The following is an 18,846-nucleotide window of genomic DNA, read 5'->3' on the forward strand; positions in this document are numbered from 1 at the left end:
ATCAGGGTTCCACATAAGACAGCTGTGGCGTTCCATACGTGACCAATAAGAAAATTGTAAGAGCCATGATATTTTTGTTTTTTTTTATTTTCCATGCGTTCCCAGTTGAAAATCAAACTTTTTCATAACAGTTGTTATTGATTTGTGGCATTAGATGTGTTCTTTAAGAATCAGTTATTACTATTTACCTTTCAGTACACGTTTGTTTACATTGTTTCATCACGGTTTGCCCAACGCACTTGCGCTGCGCGGCGGCCGAGGTCATTGCACACGGGAAAAAATTGGCGAATTATTGACTGGGAAGAAAATAATTCAATAGCAGTACATTTATGAAGATTTTGATACTATAAAGGTTTTTTTTAAAAGAAAGTTCACGTACACATGTTTTACAGTAAAATTTATCCATTCGTGATTATAAAACATATTCAACTTTTTTTTTTTTAATTTGAAGTTTCATATGACTTTAATGAAAACAAACATTAGTATTGCGTATGTTAAAAGAGATACAGGGTACAATATCAAAGGGACAGCAACTATACAACAAAAATAAAAGTAATTAGATTTAGAGCTAATCTTTCTTGAACATATGTTCTTTTTCATTAAGTTTTAAAAATAATAAGATGTGATATGATTGCCGATGAGACAACTCTCCACCAGAGACCAACATGACATAGAAATTAACAACTAAAGGTCACCGTACTGCCCCCACCAATGAGCAAAACCGATACCGCAAGACAATTCATAAAAGTCCCCGAAATGACAAATGTAAAACAATTCAAATGAGAAAACTAACAGACTAGTTCATGTACAAAACAGTGAACAAAAACACAAATATAATATACAGCAACAAACGATCGACAACAACTGAAAAAATATGGCTCCTCACATGGAACAGGTACATACAAAATGTGGCGGGGTTAGCTTTTATGCGAGCTCCCAACCGTAGCTGTTCATTCCTTCTTTTTTGTAAATCAAATTGTTTATTCAGTTATTACTATTTTATATGAGTGATTCACAAGAATCTAAGATTTTAATTGGCAGACAATTGCGAGGCATTTCAAAATTAAGTTTTATTTCTCAATAAAATGCAACATTCATGACAACACGTGCCTCTCATGAAAACGTCACAACAATGCATGGAAAAAAAAACAAAAATTAATTTGATAACTGTTTTGATTTAATGGTTACGCCATAAATTGTAATTTTAAGAACTGAATGCTTCTTATATAATCATTTAGTGTTGCAAAAGCGGTTGACTGTGTGCACATACATGTATTAAGTATTAAGCTTTTATGCGCTGCATCAAAATTTTGCATATAAGTCATCGCTTTTACGCCACGGCAACATTTCAAAAAAGAAGCATTCATCAATTACTTATTCCTCTTTTCTTGAAGTAAAGTGTAACTTTCTCTGACGGCGTCCGAAATAGGGTGTAGTCAGATTTTACTTCTGTAACTCCAGCAGGCAATGATATTTGAAAATTCTGTATTATCTGCAATTGAATATTATTTATGAATATAATCACAAAAACAGATGAATATTATACTATAATGTCTGGATCATTTGTTGAAACATTTGCTGTTACATGTCTTTACATCTTCATGCAATATCAATTTAACATTTTTAACCAAATAAAAGATGTATTGTGTAAAGAAATATAGTATAAAAAGTGAAAAAAAATGAAGTTTATATGATTGAATATTTGACCCTTCCAGGGACATGAGTTCATCTCTGTTTATAGTGGTGTTTGCGAAGCCTAATTTTTAGTTTTCCTTGTTGCGTTTAGTAGATAGAGTTGTTCGTCAGTGTATTTTTTAAATTTTTTGCCATGGTGTTTTGTTTTTTATGACTGATGGTTTGTGACCTGTTATCTTATCTCTCTCTCTTTTTTCGCCAGTCGCTGTGGTGTTTCTCATCACCAAATACTACACATAGAAAAAAATCATACTGTGAACAAACATGGAAACAAGTGAAGACCCCCTTCTATATCATATACTAGAATTCTAAAACGGCCAATTTTGAATCGATTTGAATGGCTTTCAGCTATGAAACTCATAACGAAGTAGCAAAATACCTTGGTAACTGCTATGAATATTTCATTTTCTGCAAATCTTTGTCCTAAACAGCTTCTTTGTCCATAACCGAAAGGATTATATGCAAATGGAAAATTTCGACTTTTCATTAACTCCCCTTCTGTGTCTCGAAGCCATCTTTCTGGAATAAACTCTGTTGGCCGAGGGAAAAATCGTTCGTCTTTGCACATTAATGCACTGTTAACAACAACAAAGGTCTAAAAGGTATAGGAGTTATAAATAATTCAAGAGAAACGTATATACAATACATGGACATTTGTGTCCAGTGCATAATGTTAAACCGATATTGTCGACATTATATTTCCTTCTATGAATAAACAGTATCATATCATCATCGTTTAAATTGAAAATTATCTCATATATTGTTAACATCTTCGACATCGTCAATTTTGCGATGTGTACAATGTTCGCACGATGTAAACGATAAAGTGTTTACATCGCTTACATTGTATGTACTTTAATGTATTGTTTACATCGTCAGTATCCTATCGTGTGCAATGTGCACACGATATCGTGTTGAGTATGATATATCAAGTGTTAATCACATCGTCTACATTTCGGGCATCGTCATATCTACAATAAAATCACGACATCTTGTTTATATCGTTAACAATGTTATCAATTTTTTTTTCTCCACTTGTCTGTCCCTATTGTATATTTGAGACTCGGCAAATAATTTAAACGCAATGTCGACAATATGAAGGATGTAAGCTGAATGGTGAAGACTCAGAATTATGATACCATATACACATGATGTTAAAACGATCTTGTCTACATTGCGATTTCGACCATGTAAACGATATATACGCCGTGGTGTAGACTACGTATACGATAACACAATTCTAATAACACTGCGATCTCGACGATATGAACGATGTTAGCACAAGGGTGTTGACTAATTCAAGTTGGTTCCTTTGTAAGATATTTGGTATGTAGAAACGCAAATATCACCAAGTTTATTAAATATCAATGGGGAACCAGACTTGAACTAGGTTTACTATACATTTATTGCCTCTGTCTGAAGGAGGGATATATGAAGATTTTCTTCGCCCAAGAAAGTTCACATTTCGCGAGGGTATCGCCCGAGGGAAATATGACTTTCCGAGGGTGAACAAATGTTCATATCTCCCTAACCCAAGGGAAATGAATGTTTTTTTTCCACTGTTTATACTTTATTACTACATGCAAATATCAAGATATTTACATTCAAGTTTTTTTTATCCGCTTGTTATTTTATCTAAACACGACTTAAACATTGATAAACAGTACCGATCAGAAGTTAATTATATTCTTTTTTTTTTGTTTTGTTATGACCTTACTACTCAGCTTCAATTTAAACAAGAGGTTGATTCGATAGTCGATATCGTAGATTTTCGATGTTGACGATGTGAACGATGTAAATTTAAGTGTTCGTTATTCAAAGGTAGACATGATTAAAGAAACTTTGTCATCCCTGGACTTCTCTTAGAGGTCCGTAACTTTAAATTAATCTATAACAAATGGTTACCTAACCCTTACTATAAATTAACTCGTATATTGGAATTATTCTAAAGTAATAGGACCTTTAAAGTAAATTAAAGAAGACCATTTTGACTCACATCTTTTGGAATTTCATATCCTCCAACTTTAAGATCTGTCTCTAAATATCTTCCAGTACCACTAGATAAGGGAAATGTTCTTCTGCAAATAATGTGGCATGTTATGAACATTAATGCCAAATAATGTGGCAATTAAAGGACAGTAGCGACAAATATTTGAGGAATTAATGAATACAAATGACAAGCATGCAATCAAAGTGCAAGCAATGGGAAATAATAAACAGTAATGGCAGGCAATTACAATGCAAGCAATGGGGCAACTAATACACAAAAATGACAAATGATGTGGCAACTAATCCAATACTTTATAAAATCAAAATAATGGTGTCTTATAATTACCGAGCATATATGTGCACTGTAAACATTTTTTAGATAAATCAATCAATCAATCAATCAATCAATCAACTAACCAATCAATCAATTGTTCAATCAATCAATTGATCTAAATAATTGATTAATTATGTTAGATAAATAAATGAATAAGTAAATGAATAAAAAAATAAATAAATAAATAAATTAATTAATTATTTATTAATTAATTAACAAACTAACTAGAAAACAAAAAACAGAATAATCAATATATATTTTTACTCAATACATACATGCCAAATGTATATCTAGTCACAAATGAACATACATGGCAAGCAATGTGACAACTAATGAACAGCAATGTGACAACTAATGAACATACATGGCAAGCAATGTGAAACTAATGAACATACATGACAATCAATGTGACAACTAATGAACATACATGACAAGCAATGTGACAACTAATGAACATACATGACAAGTAATGTGAAACTAATGAACATACATGACAATCAATGTGACAACTAATGAACATACATGAAAAACACTGTGACAACTAATGAACATACATGACAAGCAATGTGACAACTAATGAACATACATGACAAGCAATGTGACAACTAATGAACATTAGTGGTAAGCAATGTGACAAAAAATGAACATTAATGGCAAGCAGTGTGACAACTAATGAACAGCAATGTGACAACTAATGTTATTATACTTTATGTCAAAATGCCAGATTTTGATTGGCTAATACGAGGGTGTTAATTTTTTGTATTACCCTTCATGGAGACGCTTGATCAAGTGTGCGCTTTATTAAATACGACTCTATCCTATGGCAAATACTCTATTACCCTTCACGGAGACGCTTGATCAAGTGTGCGCTTTATTAAATACGACTCTATCCTATGGCAAATACTCTATTACCCTTAACGGAGACGCTTGATCAAGTGTCCGCTTTATCAAATACGGATGGTTGTTACGTACAAGACGTCATAGTTTATTACTTTGAATTTAAAATTTAATCGACAGTAATGATAGAACATTCAGTATAATAAATTAAATAACACATATCTGAGAGGGTTATAGAGCAGATTGTTACCCCTCGAAAAGACATTGTCAACCTTGGCTTCGCCTCAGTTGACAATGTTTTCTCGGGGTAACAATCTGCTCTATCACCCTCTAAGCTATGTAAAATTTATATAAACATACATGGCAAGCAATGTGACAACTAATGAACATACATGGCAAGCAATGTGACACCAAATGAACATTAATGGCAAGTAATGTGACAATTAATGAACATACACTAATGAACATACATGGCAAGCAATGTGACAACAAATGAACATTAATGGAAATTAATGTGACAACTAATGAACATACATTAATGAACATACATGGCAAGCAATGTGACAACAAATGAACATTAACGGCAAGCAATGTGACAACAAATGAACATTAATGGCAAGCAATGTGACAACTAATGAACATACATGGCAAGCAATGTGATAACTAATGAACATACATGGCAAGCAATGTGACAACTAATGAACATTAAAGGCATGCAATGTGACAACTAATGAACATACATGGCAAGCAATGTGATAACTAATGAACATACATGACAAGCAATGTGACAACTAATGAACATTTAAGGCAATCAATGTGACAACTAATGAACATACATGACAAGCAATGTGGGAACTAATGAACATACATGACAAGCAATGTGGCAACTAATGAACATACATGGCAAGCAATGTGACAACTAATGAACATACATGGCAACCAATGTGACAACTAATGAACATACATGACAAGCAATGTGGCAACTAATGAACATACATGGCAAGCAATGTGACAACTAATGAACATACATGGCAAGAAATGTGACAACTAATGAACATACATGGCAAGCAATGTGACAACTAATAAACATACATGACAAGCAATGTGACAACTAATGCACATACTTGGCAAGCAATGTGACAACTAATGAACATACATGACAAGCAATGTGACAACTAATGAACATACATGACAAACAATGTGACAACTAATGAACATACACTAATGAACATACATGCCAAACGTATATCTAGTCACAAATGAACATTAATGGCGAGAAAAGTGACAATTAATGAACATACATGGCAAGCAATGTGGGTAACTGATGAACAAAGTTGGCAAGCAAGTGAAGACCAAATAAGCATCACGCCAAACGTTGGCTGATAAGACAATCTGATTTAAATACATATCATGTGTTTAAACTTTGCTTAGAAAGATCTGAAAACACTCCGTTCTACTTTCTGTTTTAAAGACCTTTCGGTATTCCCCGGTTTTCGTCGCGGATTAATACACATCTTCAAAAGTTTGAAGACTTAGATTTCATTGGCTGATTTAATATTTACCAGAACAAAAGGTAAAACGGAGTTTTGTTAGACTCTTGTAAGCAAAGCTTAGACACTAGATGTGTACTTTCATCAAATTGCTGAAACAACTGTTTTTCTTAGAGAAACGGGCATTTCCACAGAAAGCAAATTTCATTAAACATGTTTTAGTTTAGAAACTTGATTCTTAAAAATATATCCAAAAGTCAAAACCGCAGATACATTGTATGTCTTTTTTGTTTTTTAATATTAGTTCACATGATTAAGTTTATCAATTTTATTATGCTGTTAAAAGTTTCTTCTGGCACATATATTTCCCTTTCCAAGCAAAATTCCATTTAATGATGCAGAGCTCATTCATCAATTTCTCTTTAGCGTTAAACCTAGAGATTATAAAGTATACACGTGACAAGTATCTTAATATTTTAAATATACATATAGTATGTTTGTATTGTGATTGCTTTGCCATAACCCCTATCTGGCCTTTACTTTGCACCAATAATGAGTTATTCCTAAGTTGTTCAACAACAGATTTTTCAGATAGTACCAACCTTAGACTTTCCTTGACACACGCCTTTAAGTAAGACATCTGTGCGAGATGTTCTTTAGAAAGATTCCTACTTTCACCAACAACTCTTTGTATTTCTTCGTATAGCTTTTTCTGTTTGTCAGGATACAAGCTTAGATCAGTTAGTACAAACGTCAGGGTATTGGCGGACTATTTTCGAAGAAATGAAAAATCATAATAAATTTAGTTAATTCACCGTTTGAAATACTGACTGAAATTAAAGATCCTGGGTTTAATTTTCAAACGCGTATACCAGAACATTTGGAAAGGCTAACAAAGTCCGAAACAATGGATCATTAACAAATGATCTGACGTTAATTTCATTTTGGAATTATCCATATTCATTCAGATACTTATACTGCCAATTACATAGAATATCAATGAAGGACAAATAACTGATTTTAAATATGCCTCCTTAAAACCATATTTTAAGAGAAAACGTCTTCTTAAATTGTAGACGTCACTTCGTCTTGAGAGCTTCCATACATGTACCAAATATTATAAGTCTATTTCAAAGAATACAAAAGCTATATGTTAGGCCGAGGCAATGTCTATAAATTAATTATTTTAATTATGGATTCGAAGTTCAAGGTCAAATGGTGGTCATGCTATGCGACACTTCGTCTTATGGTAAAAGGGGGAACAGAATGTTTTGGCTACAATTAAAGCCTATGCTACCGTTAACTATCAAAATACATTGCTTTAATCGAAAAAGACTAATTCAAAAGAAAAGACCAATAATATTTGACTTACTTTATTTTCTTTAGACGATGTGGCATGATTGCCGATGAAACAATTGCCACTGGACGTTAAGCAACCAACAATCAATCAATCAATGAAACAACTTTCTACAAAACACCAAAATGACTAAAATGTTATCAATCAACTAACCGCCTAATTTTTGTACAAAATAATGAATGAAAAACAAATATGATATGCAGCAACAAACGACAACTACTGAATATAAGATGCTGATTTTGAACAGACATACAGAATGTGGCGGGGGTTAAACACGTTTGCAGGCGCCTAAACTTCCTCTAACCTGGGAGAGTAGTGTTGAAGTACAACTTCAGAACAACTACAAAAAAAGTTGAAAGAGGCTTGAATTATCAGATCAACACAAATCACACACAAAAATAACTACTAATAAAAAAACACATATAATACCGATCAGTGTGTACTGACAGCCACTGAAAACTAGCTTAAAACCAATAAAAACTCACGTGTGGAAGTATTACATGTATGTTACGTTTAAGTCTCCTTTCATGAGGAGTGCCACCATGAGTTATGGTGTAAAGGAGAACATTTAGCACACTGTATTGGCACAGATTTAATGTGCGCATTTGCCTAAACAGTTCCCCATACTAAAATGTAAATCACATGACTGTCTTGTTTCAAGAAAGACCTGCATAAATACGTTCGTCTGATATGTACAGTTTACCTATCCTATCAAGGAGCACCACAATGAGATCTGGTGTAAAAAGCAATATTTAACTCACTGCATTGGTACAGAATAATGCAATAATTTGCCGACCAGTTTCCCTGTCTGGTTGTGACGGTCCCTACTGGATTACGCCTTTATTCAATAGAAAACAATATATAATCACCGTTTCAATTCCGGCACCGAATAGATCCATAACCATGCTAGTTGCTGACTCCTCTGTTACCCTTGGGTCAGATAAAAGTGAGTACAAGAAGTTTGGTTCCTCCTCAAGATACTTTTCTAGTTTTCCTTCATCTTTCATTTTAGAAAGAAATGTTTTCTGTGAATCGATTATTTCCTTTGCAATTCTGCAAGTAAACAGCAAGGTCTGGTAATGTTTAACTCACCTTTTTCTATGATATAATTTCCAACAGCTAGTGTTATTCGTTCACAAAAACCAAGAGTTAGAGTACCGACTCCGGCGAGTGAAATACAAAATAAATCTTAAAGTCGTGTAACAATATAGGGGTCATGTCATATCATATTTTATATACAGCTGCAGTATGTTAAACTTGGATTGAAAAATCAAAAAAGTAATCCTTTTATCTCTTTTAATTTCTGAAATATTATTAAAGGAATTCTTTCAAACTAGAACTAAATTTTTATACAAAGAATATAACCTCGAAAAAAAACTCTTAAATAGGTCTTATTATAATACAATAATAAAGTCTATAAACAAGTCATTTTAAACTTGAATGCAAAATTTTACTGAATTCTGCAACACAATCTATTTTCTGTTCCTTGATCTTAAACATGTCCAAAAAATCTAGTATTAAACACGGGTGTCATTCGGTATATCAACAAACAAACAAACAAAAAAAAAAAAAAAACGTGAATCAAAGAATTAGTAACAGTGGTCAAGCGATCGGATCGTGAAAGATCTGGTATGGAATTGTGAATGCAATTAAGTGTAATTCTACTTCAAAAATCTGCTGTATTATCAAAAGGTGGAACACATATTAAAGAAAACAACAAATAAATCTGTAAAATGGTTCAATTTCCTTAATAATACTGTGCACTACGCTAAAGAAAAAATGCAGTACTTTTTAAGAAAACACAACAGGCGACACACAGTCCATAGAGTCTTTAAGAAAGAAAGAAAAGAAAACACGTTTTGTATCTATAATGATCACATTCCAATATATCATGATATATTTGAAACTTAATCTTTAGTGTGTCAGATAGTCTAGTAAAATAAAATCATGCTATTACATGACAAGGTCAGTTCATATTATTTTCGAAAACGTTTTGTTGATTTTTAATCTAAATTGACCGTGAAAGATCAGTCAACGCATTATTCAGACCGTGAAAGACAAGGCGTGAAAAATGAGCGAGTGCGGAGTCGGCGTGACCAGACTTAGTGATCAGAAAACAACATGTGTTTACCAATTGCTATAATTGTAATTGGTTTAAGCGTGTAATTACTTACTATGGACCAATTTTTTTTTTTTTTTTTTTTTTGGGGGGGGGGGGGGATGATATAAACTCTGCATTTATAATGCATCCATGAATAAGTGGAAAGAGAGGGGGTTTGGTGTTTTTCCCTGGGAATATTTTAAGGTGTACGTTTTTGTTTTCGTAAGGGTTAGATAAAAGAAGCTCTGTCATTAATTAATTTTACATACAGATATATTTAAGATGTTCTTTCCATTAACAATACATTTTTTGGGGGATGGGTCCCATTAATAAACATAACTAGAGATTACAGATAACACATGTACAGTTTCCTAAGACTTATTTTTAGACATATACCCCGAATTTGACTACATTAAACGAGATGATTTCAATTTTGAAATTATAAATTTACCAACTTCATCCTGGTGTAGAGTATACATTTCTCAACTCATACTACATTCAGGAGCTCGCAGCTGCAACTCGGAATTTGTAAAGCGTCATCAGTGTCTGAGCAAAAAATTAGTTAGCCAGGATTTTGTGAAAGAACGTCTTGTCCTTTTTCCCCAAAAATCAATTAGAAAATTTCAAGATATAATAGATAAATATTCAGTTTAACCCCGCCGCATTTTTACGCCTGTCCCAAGTCAGGAGCCTCTGGCCTTTGTTAGTCTTGTATCATTTTTAATTTTAGTTTCCTGTGTATAATTTGGAGTTTAGTATGACGTCCATTATCACTGAACTAGTATACATATTTGTTTAGGGGCCAGTTGAAGGACGTCTCCGGGTGCGGGAGTTTCTCGCTGCATTGAAGACCCATTGGTGGCCTTCAGCTGTTGTCTGCTCTATGGTCGGGTTGTTGTCTCTTTGACACATTCCCCATTTCCATTCTCAATTTTAGTGTCTACCTCACAAATAATACAGGATGGTTTTGAGTTATAGATTCTAGGTGCTGACTCTATGTAGAATTTTATCTACTTTACAGTTTTACTTTATTTGTCTTTTTACTCTTTCGTTCCATTTGGTCGTATGACACTTGACGGGGTTCGGTATATGTGCATCTAGCTTTCAGTTTTTTTGTTTGTTTTTTTTTGTTTTGTTTTTTGTTTTTTTGTTTTTTTGTTTTTGGCGTTTCTTATGCGGGAGGGAACAGAGATACGATTCGGACACACGATGTTTATATAGTTGTTTGCATTTTGTATACCCTTGTATCTATATTTTACTTATTTTTGTATTTTATCGGGAAAGTGAATATGTCATTATGCTTTACTATACTTAATGTATTACAAAAACATTTTTGTAGGCGTCTTTGTTTGATTTAATTGTATGTGTGTTTGAACATTTAATTCAGTTGTGTTGTGTGTCTGTGATGTATGTTTACACAGCTTTGGCTGCTTGATCTCAGTTATGGCCACGTTAATTAATTATGTCTGTTTGGTGTAGCTCATCGAATTTTGTTATATTAAGGCATTAAACAACTGTCATACAAGTGAGCGTTTTAGCTTGCTAAAAAACCAGCTTAACCAACCTTTTTCTAAGCATTGATGCATGTACCAAGTCAGGGGTATAACCGTTGTTTTCCTGTGGGTTTTTTTAGCAATGGGTTTTTCCCCCGAAGTTTTACAAAAAACAACTTGGATCATCGTTTTATAGATATGATTGTGCATTAAAATTGATGAAAAATCCGATGAAACAATCTTACCTTTTCATACGGTACAAAACTTATGCAGGACGGACAGACGGACTTATATTGGTAATGGGCAAATAGTCGGTGTGGCATTATTCAATAACCGATCCACTAACATTGAACCATCATAACCCTATTCACAAAGAAAACTAAAGCGGAATAAGTACTGAAAATACCATCTTTTGATATACCAATTCCAAATTTAAATAGCATGCGTATGAATTATGATTTGATCGTTTTCGTAGAAAATACGCGGCTACAGATCTTTCACGATCATCAAATAGAGGTACCCGATCTTTCACGGTCCGAAATAACAAATATTCCAATTTTTGCAAAGTTTCTGATTAAACTAAAACAAAAAAAAAAAAACATTTTAAACAGTAATATGGAACGATATTTTAAAGGGAAAGGTAGTTTATGCCTTCAAAATATAAAAAAAGTCATTCTGTTTGCATTTTTATTTCTTTGGAATTTCGATGAGCAATCTGCCTTTTGTTGTTTTGTAAAAACGGTATACTTTTAAAACTTGTTTTTTCTCAGATACTGGTCGTAAATTGTTGAACCGTTTTGATAGACAGTTTTATTTTTCCAATATTTTGCATTCTTTTACATAACATTCGATTATTTACTGACGTTGTATGTTTTTTCTCGATAAGATTTCATTCACGATCCCATACCAGATTTTTCACGATCCAATCGCAAAAGTTGACCACCGTTATTCATTCTTTCACGATATTTTTTCTCGATATACTGACTGAGAGCCGATCAGCTGATTTATACATAAGGATAATTGATATCATTATTATATTGTTTCAAAAAGTACAAAGCTCACACCGTAATATATTTCATGTCTCGTTTTGTTAACACTTGAAGAATTTGAGAAAAAGAGATATTGACGATACCCCCTCCCCCTCTCTGCTCTGCCATATGCATGAGTATAGTTTCACATACTTTAGATTTGACAAACAGTGATGTTGAAGTATAACTTGAAATTGTTGCATTGTCTGCAAGACACAAATGATGGGTTCGCCTGACCATAAAAAATTATAAATTTAACACTATGTATGATAATCTATCTTTTATGTTTGTTCTGAGTACAAAATAAAATGACTCAGTCAAAATACCTGGTATTTTGAGAATATTTGAAACAAAACTTTATTGACATGCACACTTTTATGTGTAAAAACAATCTCCAAATATTAAAACTGTAGCTCAAACATTGAAGGATGAGATAGCCGGACAAAACATGATCACTTTTGCAGCTAGTATAAACAATTACTAAGTCCAAATATCTGGGATTTTTTGAATATTTGAAAAAATGAAAGTTCTGTAGACACATACACCTCCATTATGTGTAGAAAAATCCTATACAAAATATTACAGCTGTAGCTCAAAAACTGTAAGAGGAGATAGCCGGACTTATCATGTATCTATATCCGTACGGACGAACGGACGGATAGGGATAAGATAATATGGCCATCCCCATTTGGTCGCGAGGCATAAAAATACATACTTTCCAAACTCAAATGTGTGTTTTTCATATTCCTTGAAGAATTTTGAATCAGTGGACAAATGACTCTTTCTTGGTCTCATAAATGCGGTTCCAAGCATCGCAAATAATTTCCTGACATGGACAGCTACAGGCACAGGCTTGTTATCACTTTCCAGACAGCAAAGTCTTTTATTAAAACATAACATTCCAACACCTTAAAACAGAAAACTATTAACGATTACAGGTAAACACATAATAGTAGTCCATTTTTTATTACAGGACTTTGTTTCAAATTTTAGATTTTTTCGCGAATATTAGTTTTGTCCCACATTGAAGAAATAATTCTATCCTGTCGTGCTCTTTGCTCATTTTAACATGGGTAGGCATTATATTTGTCAATTTCTTTATACAGAGCGTGAGCGAGGTGTAATTGTTGACAAATATAATGCCTACCCATGTTAAAATGAGCATTGAACAAGATATGATAGAATTATTTTGATTCTGATAGAGAAAAATGCACAAAAATAAATGAAAAATAGAGAATAATGAGGAGTTAAAATATAAAGAAATAGAGCATAAGGAATAGAGAAAAATGGCATAAAAAATGAAAGAATACAGAAATGAGGGACCCCCATCCAGAACCTCCAACATGTCAGAAGGTTTCGATTGGAGAGGAGTGAAGTAATTACTGTATTCTATTTTGTTGCTGTTTCTCTTTTTATTTTCTTATTTTATTTTTTTTTTGCTCAATATTCTTAATTCTTTATATTTTGTCTCTAACTTTTAAAACTTTTAAGGTAATTTTTCTCTTAATTCTTTATATATTATGGCGTGTAATTCCTTATTCTGTAAATCCCATCCAGACCATAGGTACTTTGGGACAGGAAAATTTCTTTAGCCCCCTCCCCCCTTTTTTCTAAAATCCGATTTTTTTTTTTTTTTCTTCTTCTTTTTAATTTCAGTTATGTTCGCGTTTTTCTGCGTTATTTATAATAACATGTACATGTATTTGATACAAACTATTAATTCCAAGTTTACTCTCCACAGCGGTATAACTATACAGAGTAATTATTGTATATGTCAGTCAGAGTTTTATTACGTTAAAATTATCTCCCAATTACGCCACTTTATTTTTTAAATCGCAAAATTGGAAGCCATTGTAGTCATGGTAGTGATGACGCGCTCTCAATTTAGCTCTTGAAAACCGACCAATTTATCCACATAGCATAATTACGATCCTTATATACCAGTTGTATTTTCAAAGACAAATGTATATACTGGCTATTGAGCATCATTTAATGTTCTTTTATCATCTTGCCTAGTGCCTAGTCTTTAGTTTTCTATGTTGTGTCATCTGTACTATAATTTTTCTGTTTGTCTTTTTATTTTTGGCCATGGCGTTTTTTTATTTTTGGCCATGGCGTTGTCAGTTTGTTTTCGATCTATGAGTTTGACTGTCATTCTGGTATCTTTCGTCCCTCTTTTGTAAAGTCTGTCGTCAAGTACTTTTAGTAAAAAATTGTAATTCGAACACACCTACTCTGTTGTTACGACTAATTAGAAAGATATTTCACTTGACCCATATATTTCATTTCTTGGTACTGCAATTTTTAATGTTATTTTATCAACCTATCACCTATCTATATAAAAAATAATAGAATCAGATGCGAGATGATCATGATGTATCAAAGATTTTCTTTTATATGTTTTAAGACAGAATTGTCAACTCAAACAAATCTTTCTTTGGAATTTTTTTCTGCAGAATTTATGCTTCTACCCCAGTCGACTGTTTTATGAAAAATTGTCTATCATTTAAAAGTTAACAAATATTTCGAAGCTCCATTATACCACAATTTAAGTAAAAAAACGTATATAAGATGCATAAACTCCTAAATTATGCACATTCAATAAACTTCTAAAGCCCATAGAAACAAATGTAAACAAATCAAATTTACCAACTTTCCCTTTTTACCTTCTCTAATAAAGTGTTCTATTTCCGCCTGATGTATGACGTCAAAAGTTCAAGTGTCATAAATATCGAGTATATAAAAATGTCGGAGATAAGGTCTATTATTGGAGTTTAGTTGTTTATGATTAACGACTGTGGAGTTAGATCGACTACAGTCATCAAAGTGTCAAATTAAAAAAAAAATTCAATATAAAGATTACTTTTGGTTTGTAAAAATTGAAATCAACTGATCAGATGAAACTAAGATTCTTTCATGGTTTCAAGGACTAGTGAATATTCTGTTTTGTACTAATTTAACATGAAACTTTATGTGATGTGTGTGACTATATGTCTGGTGGTTTAAATCCTGATTGCGGAAGCCGGATGAAGCCTTTTTCGCTTTTTCTCGGTCTTGGGTTGTATATTTAAAGAAAAATAGGCGATAATGCGAAATTGCAAAAACGAAAAAATGCTGAATTACGAGAGCGAAAACTCAAAATTGCGAAATGAAACGATTTTGCGTTTTTTGCGATTTCGTCTTCGCGTTTTTTCGTTTTCGCGATTTCGCATTTCGAATTTTGCCTTCTTTCCTCTAAATATACAACGCGAAATCCGCCTGTCAAAGAAAAATACCAACATATAGTTATTTTTTAAAATCATACAAACTTTCCGTCGCATAGTTGAGTAAATCTGTAAACAAATCTTCAGTTTTTTCTTTTCTTTCTAGTTTTTCAATAAAATCGTTAGTAAGTTTTTCAATAAGAGGTACGTAATTCGCAACAACAGCAGGGCGCAACATCTTTTCTTGTGCCGGCTTTCTATGTTCTTCCCATTCTTTTCCGTCGCTGTCAATGACAATGAAAAGATGTAGAATTAATGTTAGTTTCCTCCGTGTCGGCTGCATTTAACACGTCGGGCACATTTCCTTATACGGACATGTATTATTTAGCATACGTATGCCCCCGTCAATGCATGTATTAGTGTTTGTTTACAAATAAAGCTTCTTTTTTTTTTTTTGCGATTGACCAATTCACTGAATGATTTGCAATGCATGAAGGACTACTTGTCTATAACTGACACACTACTTAATTTTTCACTTATTGCCAGAAAAGAATTTTTCTTATTTTTTTCTCTCGATTACTTGATGATATCACCTCTGAATATACTCATTCTTTCAGAAAAAAAACTTTTTGCTGTGATTATATAAATATATTCAAAACAAATTCCTATAAACTTTCATGCAAAAAAAAATAATTTATGAATGGACATGTGTAAAATAGTAATTATGTATATGCCCATCGAGAAGCCCCTGACATACTGTAATTGCACGAAGTCTTTGTTGTCGACAGCCAGTGACCGACACGATATCATTTAAATATCAGGTGTCCCTGTCCACACTGTCATGAAAGTCATTCTATATGCGTTTCATATAAAGGGTGGCCTTGAAAGCGTATACTGTTGATTGACCTCGCCACGCTCCATAAAAAGACTTTCGTGTGATTCCCTATGTTGTTTTTCACTGAGTTAAACTTTGAAATTACTGATGAATGCTATTTTCGTAAGTCAAAATACATACATCAAGACGTTAACCATTATAATCTTTTAGAATACGTACAGTAAAGCCAAGGATTTTGGGAGATTGTTTTTCTTAGTCAAAAGGTCTACTAATTGTAGTTTAAATCTCCTGTGTTTTGTCTCTGGTGCTTGGAATACAGTTTTAGCGTAGTCTGGATGACCGACCATAACAATATAGTTGTTGTCGCCCTTTCTGGGATTCATATTTTGTTTCCATATGTCACCGTGCTTCTTTTTCATCATCGTATAGTATGACGTCATTACTGGGCTCTTTTTTGTGATATCTTGATTATGAAAATAAAAACGATGACAAAATAAAACCTCACACTTTATGATGTTTTTGTACTTCGATTTGTATGTGAATGTACATCAAACAAAAACACAGACAGGACGTGGCAGGGTATTTATCCGTGTTCAAACGTTCATGTTTCGGCGATCTGAATAAAATAGCCTTTATTACTGTTAGAACTTTAAATTGCATATACAGAGCTTTGATACAGCAAATCTAACTAATCTAAAGGTTAAATGAACTTTTTCAAATTGCTCTGTTGTGAAATAAATACAGGGCAAATTGGCCATAGTTAGCTCTTTCCCAAAAAGACAACGTAAAGAAACTTTGTTCTGCTTGAAAATGTTCTTAAAATATTTCGAATATTTGAAATAATTATGACTTTGTAAATTATACTAAGCAACATAAATAACACAGATCCATGGTTTATTGACATATTTTCCTTTTAGTGACAAAATAAAATAACCGTACGTCTCAGATAATGCAATTTCAAAGTCTTTATTCAGAAAATTTTCATTTTCACGAAATTTGACTGCAGAAATAACGTGTCAAAACACTTTGACTTATTTCAATTAGTTTTTTAGAAGTTATAGGTAATACAAAAATAATGTACTTCAAAGAAATTAAAAGAGGTCGTGCGTTTCTTTTTTTGTAGGGTATATAATATGTATTTATACTCACACAAATATATAAAATAAAACATTGATATGAAACGTGATCCTGATAGTGCCTCTGGCATCTCACTGAATGGTTTAATAGAATGTGTAGATTTTGTTTCATTATTTGCTATTGTTGTTGTAGACGTTCGACGTGTACAACATGAAAACACCTTCGCGCATGCCTGGCGGTTTATCAAATGTAATGGTCTGCACATGTGTAAAATAGACATTTTCTGTAAAACAGTAAGGATATTTGATGAAATATATAACTGTTACATATTTGTGAAACGTGTTTCCTTGATATTTAATATTCTTTTTTTCTTTGATTGTCACACCGTCTAATGCGACTTATCGCCCGTAATTTTATTTACATCAATAACTAACACGACGGGTTTTACTATTGGAGCAGGAACTGAGTTCACCCTGGTAGTTTGCTGGGTTTCTTGTTGCTCAATTTGTTTTCTTTGTTTTATTTGTAGGGTTTTGGAGAATGTTGCTTTTGTCCTTTTATCTTCTGTATGGCTATGATATTGTCTGTAAAACTCCTCGTCTTAAAACAAGTTGTGAGTTAATCCAAGAAACATCATAAGGCAACTATCAAGATTAAAACAAAATAAAACCAATACCAGGTTCTTGACTTGAAACAGCAACACGAATACATAGCGAGGATACATTATTTCTAAAGAAACAAGTATAACATGCATATCAGGACAAGCTCTCCACCTTCTTACTTTTTAACCTCAATGAATATGGTGCTATATTGATAATAAAACTCAGTGGCAAATGTTACTTGGATATCAGGACCAAAATTTTCTTTGTATTTACTGAAAGGAAGAGTTAGATTTAACTGCAACCATTTCTTCAATGTCTTTGATACTGTTACGGCAAATTGAATATTGAGTACTGTAAATAAATTGTAAACTTTGCTTATACCTATATGTTATTTTAGTGTGTTTTATAAGTACATGTATGTATAAATCATAAACTGTGATTGTTCAAATGAACTTGAGATTCATGTGTATGGAAAATGATGGAGAGATATAAACATATGTTTAACATGTTTAAGGTAAATATTGTGTAGGTACACATTTATGTATTTGTGCAATATGCAAGTATATTTATTGAATTTCTTCAAACTTTGAAATAAATTTACTACCAGGGTCTTCTCTCCCCAACTGCATTCTGACTATTTACAATACATATGTACAAAATTAAATCCAAATTCTTACCTGATTTTAAATATGGCATTTCGTAGTGAGTAAAGTAATTCCATGTTTTGATGCGAAATGATTTATTTCTCTAGTTATAACCGCAGGCGCTTTGATACAAGATCTAGATTTGGGATGTTTTCATAGTT

The 18,846-nt window shown here is 32.7% G+C and overlaps 2 protein-coding genes across 10 annotated transcripts in view; both read right to left on the reverse strand.

Annotated features, from left to right (window-relative positions):
• Positions 1-18,846, reverse strand: part of LOC127710176 (cytochrome P450 10-like) — a 270,280-nt gene that overhangs the window by 86,242 nt on the left and 165,192 nt on the right. The window lies entirely within an intron of this gene.
• The window catches only part of LOC127710173 (cytochrome P450 10-like), a 155,678-nt gene continuing 137,887 nt past the window's right edge, over positions 1,056-18,846 (reverse strand). Inside the window, exons 2-10 of one of the 5 annotated variants that reach the window (XM_052215925.1) lie at positions 17,512-17,722; positions 16,582-16,825; positions 15,633-15,811; positions 13,040-13,232; positions 8,572-8,755; positions 6,948-7,114; positions 3,692-3,773; positions 2,075-2,290; positions 1,056-1,492 (exon numbers count right to left, since the gene is read on the reverse strand). In XM_052215925.1, coding sequence (XP_052071885.1) covers positions 1,367-1,492; positions 2,075-2,290; positions 3,692-3,773; positions 6,948-7,114; positions 8,572-8,755; positions 13,040-13,232; positions 15,633-15,811; positions 16,582-16,825; positions 17,512-17,722 — 1,602 coding nt within the window. In that variant the 3' untranslated portion in view covers positions 1,056-1,366. The remainder of the gene's footprint in view (positions 1,493-2,074; positions 2,291-3,691; positions 3,774-6,947; positions 7,115-8,571; positions 8,756-13,039; positions 13,233-15,632; positions 15,812-16,581; positions 16,826-17,511; positions 17,723-18,846) is intronic. The other 4 variants (XM_052215924.1, XM_052215928.1, XM_052215926.1 and 1 more) reach the window with 4 other exon arrangements.

This window comes from Mytilus californianus, unplaced genomic scaffold (assembly GCF_021869535.1).
Source record: "Mytilus californianus isolate M0D057914Y unplaced genomic scaffold, xbMytCali1.0.p SCAF_7, whole genome shotgun sequence".
Classification (NCBI taxonomy): domain Eukaryota; kingdom Metazoa; phylum Mollusca; class Bivalvia; order Mytilida; family Mytilidae; genus Mytilus; species Mytilus californianus.